The 8182-nt window shown below is 41.6% G+C and overlaps 1 protein-coding gene across 3 annotated transcripts in view; it reads left to right on the top strand.

Moving 5' to 3' along the window:
- Positions 1-8182, top strand: part of cadpsb (Ca2+-dependent activator protein for secretion b) — a gene marked incomplete at both ends in the record, with an annotated part of 105382 nt that overhangs the window by 96318 nt on the left and 882 nt on the right. For all 3 annotated transcript variants that reach the window (XM_080423146.1, XM_080423144.1, XM_080423145.1), the window contains 3 exons: positions 1-31; positions 182-214; positions 2365-2472. The exon at positions 1-31 is cut by the window's left edge and continues 53 nt beyond it. In XM_080423146.1, the coding sequence (XP_080279272.1) occupies positions 1-31; positions 182-214; positions 2365-2472 (172 nt within the window). The remainder of the gene's footprint in view (positions 32-181; positions 215-2364; positions 2473-8182) is intronic.

Here is an 8182-nt window from a genome sequence, read left to right as displayed (position 1 = left end):
CACTCTTTTCTCCTCATTCATGTCCTTCACGGTGAGATTAGAGGTTCTGATATTCAATTGTCCCACTGTATCAGAGTCTTTGATTCAGCATGTTATATCAACTTTTTTTAGTTTTATGACAGCGGTGTTAATTAAAACTTTGATGACATTTCTCAATTCAACATTTTGGTTCTGATTGCAGGTGAAAGCCGCTTCAAAGTACGTGGACGTACCTGTAAGTATAACAAAGGCCTGTTTTGTGTGTGTGTGTGTGTGTGTGTGTGTGTGTGTGTGTGTGTGCGTGTGCGTGGGCGTGCGTGCGTGCGTGCGTGCGTGCGTGCGTGCGTGCGTGCGTGCGTGCGTGCGTGCGTGCGTGCGTGCGTGCGTGCGTGCGTGCGTGCGTGTAACCCTGTGCTTCACAAACGCAGTGCAGTTAATCAATAATTGTGATCATTATGCCATAATTTGACCTTGGCTCTACCCTGCCTGTGATGGTGATACAGCTGCTGTATGCCATGATGACAGAACCAACAATGAGTTTCTATTTCTAGTTTTGCTATGAGTTCACTGAGTGTTCCATTTTCTGCTGGGCTTACTGTAAGTACATTTTTGGGGGTTTTCTCTCTCCTAATGCCCAATTTATTCTCCGTCGTACAACAGTGTCCTGCGCCGGAAATATACAGTAGCAGACCTACAAGCTCACAATGTGTGGCATTGCAACACGTTTAGAGCTTGTACTGTAGATCGCCTACTTGTGACACAGGACACCGTAATACGAACCGTGGGCTGACATAGGGACTGGAGGGGGAGACAGATTTGTCAAGTTTTGTCCGTCGAATTTTCCTCAAATCTTCTATCCGTCCGGCTGCGGACTGAACTCAACCTGACGTGCTTTCACCGTACGTTAGCAAAAAGTACCCTTGGCGACCTTTGGGCAGTAGTGAAAAGAAAGTTTGTTTTGGGTGAAAGCAAAGCCAGGCTCACTCCACCGTGTTTGTTTGCTCTGGCAGTGAACAGATATACGTCTCCCATAGAAGTGTTGCCAGATTTTGTGAGAGAAGTAAGCAACCAGGTCTATGAAAACAAGCCCAAAAGAAGCGACCAGGCCACATGAACGCTTTAAATCGGCTATTTGAAAATAGCAGATCTACAAGCTCAAATCTTGAAATTAAATGTGGAATATTTGGAAGATTTTTGAAACATTCCAACAACACAAATCTGGCACAAAACATTTTCAGATGGGGGGTTACGGACAAATATTAATTTGGGGGTTTAAATAATAATTAGCCCAAATAAGCAACTACACTTTAGAAACAAGCCCAAACCGCAACCCGCAACTACCAACAAGCAACTTTACAGAAAAACAAGCTCAAAGTCACTTATAATCAGCGGACATGGCAATACTGTCCCATGCTACATACTCTCGCAACTGCCATCTAGTGGATGAATAGGTATGTAGGCCTATACGTTAATTAGAAAACGTATCGGACTATGCTAGGTGTAATGAAGAACGTACGACCTGACGCACGTGAAAACCCATCCACGTACAGGCTCAAAGGGGCAATAGACAACATTCAGCCACTAGATGTTACACATCTGTTACATAAGGTTTGTTATTTCCCCGTCACCTTTATGCCAAGGACACCGGCACAGGTCACTTTACAGCTTTTACATACACACAGACAGACATACAAGTAGATGTTTGAGTAAGAGGACAAAGCACCCTCAAGCAGCTTAAGCACTAGTACCAAATGCTATTGTTTAAATATTCCTTTTTCATTTCAAGGTATTTATTTCCTTGTTGTATACAGTATGTTGCTGCTGCTGTTGTTGTTGTTATTATTATCATTATTTCTATTGCTGCTACAATGTCTGAGGAAACAGAACAAATGAACTGTACTTGTATCGGTACACAAGATGTAACAATAAAAAAAACATGAACCTTTCAATTTTAGGCAGCTGCTGCCTGCCTGCGATCATGTAGTCTGTCATTATTGTGCCGCACCCAACAAAAACGGATGGATAATGGCTGCTATCAGCTTACGGCTTACAGAGGTAAACAAACCAATCATTCTGGAGATTTGATGTCCCGACAAAAGTCTTTGAAAAACAGGCATCTGACCTAAACAGGGAACAAACTGGTAACAAAAATAAGGCCACCCACCCCTCTTGTATCCTACTCACTCACCTGCCAACACTCCCTGCTGACAGGCCCCTCCCCCCCAGCCCGTAGGATTACGTGCAGTGACAAATATCACCCTCCCCGCCCGGCTCTGTGGATGTATCATCTTCTTGTAATAGTTTGTTTTCATAAAAAAGAATGCAACCTGTATACCCTTCAAATCATGACCCTTCCACGTGTCTGTCTGTGCTCTTCTTTTGTAGAAGCCCGGGATGGACGTGGCCGATGGCTACGTGACCTGCGTGCGCCACTCTCAGGACATGCTGCGTGATAAGGTCAATGAGGAGGTGTATATAGAAAGGTTATTTGATGTAAGTAAGATGCCATTTTCCTCCTCATCACAGGGGAGGGGCTTTCCAAAATGTGGCAAAACAACAGAGCAGAGAGGGATAAGTTCCATTTTCAGACCCAGGGAATGCACCTCCACATGGCAGGAGATGCCTGCTGGATTCTCTACCTCTTTTGACCTATCTCTCCCCTTTTTCTATCTCTCTATCCTCTCCTCTATCCTCTCCGAACATTAGCTGCTGCCCTCTGTATTCTGGTGTGCGTTATTGCCACTGTGCTTTTGGACCTTTGTCTATGAAATCATTGTTGTTTGCAGAACAAAGAGTCCATAAAAGCACCACAAGAAGGATTATCTAAAGCAGTGCTCTCTCTGAATAGAACAGAACTATGTGCACACCATGTGAAGCTATACACCATGTGAAGCTATACGCCATGTGAAGCTATACACCATGTGAAGCTATACACCATGTGAAGCTATACACCATGTGAAGCTATACACCATGTGAAGCTATACACCATGTGAAGCTATATGCCTCAGCTTTAGGATATGCAGGCGTTCGGCTAACTGCTGCACCCTGTGCTCTTATGTAAAGGTTTGAGTACATTCAGTCAGTGGTCAGCTGAGCCATAAACCCACTTTTCCACTTTAGTTGGACAGTCCTGCAGCTGGATCATGTACAGAAGCATGTCATCCTGCTGAATAAATAGAATAATAATAATGATTACTTTATTTGTATAGAACCCCCATATCAAAATATTTTGTTCCGGGGACCCCCAGAAGCAAAGGTTTGAGTAAAAAAATATATACATATACAGTATATATATATATATACTGGTATTCAAAGGTTTGCAAAAAATTCAAGATTTTTCAAAAATAGCAGATCTACAAGGTCATAGCACGGCACAAAGTGACGCGCTATGAGCTTGTATATCTGCTGTTTTTGAATAGCACAAATACATTATCACACGACTGCATCGCTTGGCAAAAATATTTTGTTTGACAACAACCTGTTAAATCAAAATTTTCAGTTGAAAATCGGTCCTTTGCGTCGAGCAACACAGTCGTGCAACAATGTATGAATTACCCTTAACCAACCTGGCATTCCTATTTTGGTCATGAGGAGAGAGGCAAAAGAAATGTTTCAACAAAATTCAAACCATATCAAAACATTTCAATTCTTCTTTTTCTTTTTTTTTCAAAAACAGTGAAAATAGCAGAGCACCGCGGCTATTTTCACGATCCGCCATACAATGAAATATAGCCACGGGCTTAAGTGGTCAAGAGGCCAACATGCTGCATGCACATAGTCTTTCACAGCATGAAGAGAGCACTGTCTTATGAAAACATAATCCTACAATGATACATTGAAAGTAATGTGTCCTCCATGTGTGAAGTTGAAGTACACATACAGCTGTGATGTGCGTGCTTTCATATTGTTCAAGAGACAAATTGTTATTGTACACAGACCTGTGCCCTCACAGGTGTGTGATGGCTTTGTGTGGATGGAAGATGTGTGGTGTGGTGTGGTGTGGTGGTGTGCAGTGGTGTGCATTGTACAATATATTATGTTTAAGAGGTGCTTGAGACTGTACCGTCTTCCTCTGGTTTCAGCTCTTTGTATTGGCTGGGAGCTGTGTGCAGTCCTGTGCAAGATATACAATATATACAAACAGTATATACGTATATATATATATATATGTATTTATATTTTAGACAAAAGTGTGACACTGTTGTTCAGAGTGTTTGCTTTAGTCGTTAAGGTCCACACACACTAGCTGTCTTGTCTCCTCGTGTCTCATCATTGCTCCAGTGTGGAGAATCCCTTCATGCGTCTTCCTTGTGGTCCCCAAGTGCGTTCAGTTCCTACCAAGCACCACATGTTAACACATCCACCGCCAGAGGTTAATCTCATAATGTACTCACCAGTGCCAAGGTGTTTTTGTTGTTTTTTTGTTTTTTTCATGTCGCCATAGATCTTGTTAAAATCCTTAAGATTGAGCCGTGAACGGTCTGTTTACATCCGCGAGATCTCCCTGTATCTCCCAGTGAAGATCGCGTGTCAAACGGGGCATCCATGTTTGAGTTAGAACGGATTACGTTAAACAGTGAAATGCGAGGAGAAAAAACTACAGGAAGAGAATTGAGTTTCAGTTTCGTCTGTAGAATGGGAGCGGGCGTGATCGTCGAAACCGGATCCCAAATAATTCTATTTCCTGTCATCAAACCGGAAACGGAAGTGGATCAAAAAAATTCCGAAAGTGCACCCGGACCGCGCATGCGCGAAAAGACCGCAGCCCGTAGGACTACGGGCTCGGCGCTTAACCGTTGGATTTAACGGCCCGTAGAACTACGGGCCCGGCGGTAAAGGTGTTAAACTGTTGTTAAGAACTTCTCAAACTATCAGTGTTACAGTTTGGTGTCTCATAGATATTTTTAATTGATTCGTTTTGTGTTGTTTTTGAATAGGATGTTTTGATGTTGCTACCCATTCTCATCTTTCATTACTAGTATCATCCATTTGCATGTACCGTATCTGAAAATCCCTTAAATGTTGCATCAGCGGTGTACTGTAATCTCTCTGTCTTTCACTAATTGCTTATTTTTTTTCCTTCTCTTGATTCTTTTCTTTCCTGATTAACTCCATTCCTGCTGGCTCCTCTGTAAAAAAAAAAGAAAAAAAAGTGGCACTTATCTCTAAATGTTGCGTTGTTTTAACACATTATGTTGATTGGCATGATTTTAGAGTCAAATAATCTTCCTGTGTACATTTTCTAGCATGACCCTCCTCCTCAGAGTTCTGCCTCATTGGAACATAAGCCTGATTTATACTTCATTGTACATCGGTGTCGCACGTCGTCAACAGCCAGTCTGCAAGCTCACAAACGTGTCACATGGAGACACGTTGTGTAGCTTGTAGATCTGCCGCTTCCTGCGTGGGACACTGGCGTATGATGGAGATGAATTAAGCAATACAGTGCCGTACCTTAGCACCTGCCCACCTGCAAGGTCTGCATGCACTGCACGCTCAACGGCGCTGTGAAGTGGGGACAGGCAACCGCTTATCTGGCCTCAAGCCAACACCGTAGGACCATTCCGTCGCTGTCGAGTGGGAACCTTCCAAAATGTCCAAAGCTTTTACTTTTCAGGAAGTGGAAAAATAAGCTGTGTTCCAATGGATCAAAATGTAGTTATTATCAAGCTCTTGTTAATACCTTTCATTGGTTTAATATTTTATAAAAACCCACAGACAGACTTAACCACTTTCCCTTAAAATAGATTAAAAAATACCAAAAATAACACATTAATTTGAGGAAAAATATAAAAAGTTGAAATATGGAGATACGAGGTTTCTGCTGACAGTGACGATTTGTCTGATGCTAAAACACAAAGCTAAAAAACACTCAAACCCAATCAGCCAGACAAACCTTGCCTGGTTTGAGACATTTAAACCCGTTCCTGCCTTCTCACTCCACATGTACAGTATAAAGTTGACATTTTCTTTTCCCTTAATATTGGGGGGATGACAACTGTTTCTATCACTCTTGTGTGCTGTTCTCTTATAACTTGGAATCTGAACCACCTGGAGCTAAACTCTGCCCCTGAAAAGAAAGTATAAGACAACAGCACCAACGCTCCCTGCCTGCTGACCATCTACTCACTCTCATTCTGTTTTTTCTTTTGCCCATTAATTCTTAGTCGAAAATGAGTCTGGGTTCTTTTTGTCAACATCTTCAGTAACAAACAAGCCAAAACTTTAAATCAAACTTAATGAGGGCTCTTAGAAGCCCTCAGATATGAATCATCTTTTATATACATGCAAATAATGAGCCTGTGGTCATTTCAGTGACTTTCTGTACACGTTCAATAGCACTTGTTGCAGGGACGCTCGTGTGGCACAGGGGGAGTTCGAGGGGTTCAAATTCACTACGGTGCATCCGGTCGAGTGTCTATACTCTATACAAACACAATTGGCCGGTGTCGTTCGGGGGTAGGGAAGCCGGGCAGGGGGGGGGTGATATTTGTCCCTGCACGTAGCAAGGGGCAGTGGCAACACAGCAATGTGAGGGGAGGATTAATTGGCACATCAGCTAATCATTGCTGTGTAATATTGCAATGTAATAGAATAGCTTTTATAAAACATATCGATTTTTATATGTTTCATCATTTCAAAAATAATGGAATTGGACTCATTTGAGAGAGGCAAATGGTTTGGTTTGATATCTTCTAATGTATTTATTTTTCTTGCAATGGTTTGAGGCAGCAAGGGAACTATTTTATTATCTATGGGTTTGCTTCGCAATGTTACTATTTTCCCCCTCCAGATTTTGTCCAAACCTCATGCAAATCGGTACACATTATCTCTATGGTCATGTGATCAAGACTTATCGGTTTGATTTTTAATATTCCATCCTGATTGGCCTAGATTTTAGTGGCCAGTTTTGAACAAAATGCCTCATGAACTTGTCCGATTGCTGTGAAACATTGCTGGCCCACAAGAGGAGCAAATTGTTCTAGTCTTCTATGGTTTTCCTCACAATTGTTGGCTTTTGTTTGTATACATTATGTTGGTATTGGTAAAGACCAGTCCTCACCAATAATTTTCAATGCAACAGGTTGCAACTGCAAAAAAACACCACAGAATCACAAAACTGCACTGACCTGCAACGGGACAATTCAGAACGCTGCAACTGGTTGCAAGTTGCAACCAAATTTAGTTGCGTTTTGAATCATTTGTGTGGACTGGGCTTAAGACCCTGAAAATGGCTACGATCAAAACACTGGTCCAATTAATTTATTTGTAATTGTATGTAGAAGATCAGACCCTTAAGCCACTGGATAACAATTAATAAATTTTTCTATGACGTTTTAATTTACAACAATACTTGTAACATGAATGAATTACTAGTAACATGAGTTTTTTTAAGCAAATGAAAACTTGGGTATGCTGTTTACAAAACTATTCAACACCTTTCACTTTGGCAAACCTCAAATCAATTAGGTAAATTAGGTACACAATGTTACCTTCAGAGGCAAACAAATTAGTTATGTGGTCTATTGTAATGTACAATAATAATGATTCACAATGAACAATCAGATCACAGAGAGAGCCAAGACAACAATTGTTTTCAAAGCACTGGCACATTAAGTGTGGCTTTGAAGCAAGGACGATTGCATTTCTGGGGCGGAATTGATGTAGTGAATATTTAACTTTGTAGGATTTGGGTGCAAAGTGAAAATAACAGGTCTTTGAAGTATCACCTGTGCCACAGATGTACTGGTGGTGACAATGATGGCCAATGCCTCTAGATGGAGACAAAGGACACATTTTAATGCATGGACAATTCATTTTATTTGTCTTCCAGGGCTCTCTCTCTCTCTTTCTTTTCTTTTTTCTTTTTTTGGGGGGGGGGGGGGGGGTCCACACTCGTTCTGGAAAAAAAATGAGTTCAAACAACAGTGTTTAGTGACACTTGGAACTGGTCCATGACATAGTACTATTTTACTATTGTGTCCCAAGCTACAGTGTTTAGTGACAAGTTGGGGTACATATTCCACTCGTCTGAGGTACCTAGTGTAGACCAACCATTTTTCTATCAACCTACCATCATCTGGTAGAAAATGGAATCATTAAACATTGGGAAGTATTGTGCCAACTGCAAGTTTCCAGGTTCAACACATGTTTTGCTCGCTCACTGTATGTGTTGTGTGTGTTGCTCCATCAGAGGTGTGCT

Source organism: Gymnoscopelus braueri (genome assembly GCF_963280865.1).
Source record: "Gymnoscopelus braueri genome assembly, chromosome: 3".
Classification (NCBI taxonomy): domain Eukaryota; kingdom Metazoa; phylum Chordata; class Actinopteri; order Myctophiformes; family Myctophidae; genus Gymnoscopelus; species Gymnoscopelus braueri.
Note: the sequence above shows the minus strand (reverse complement) of the source record. Positions and strands in the feature narration are given on the sequence as shown.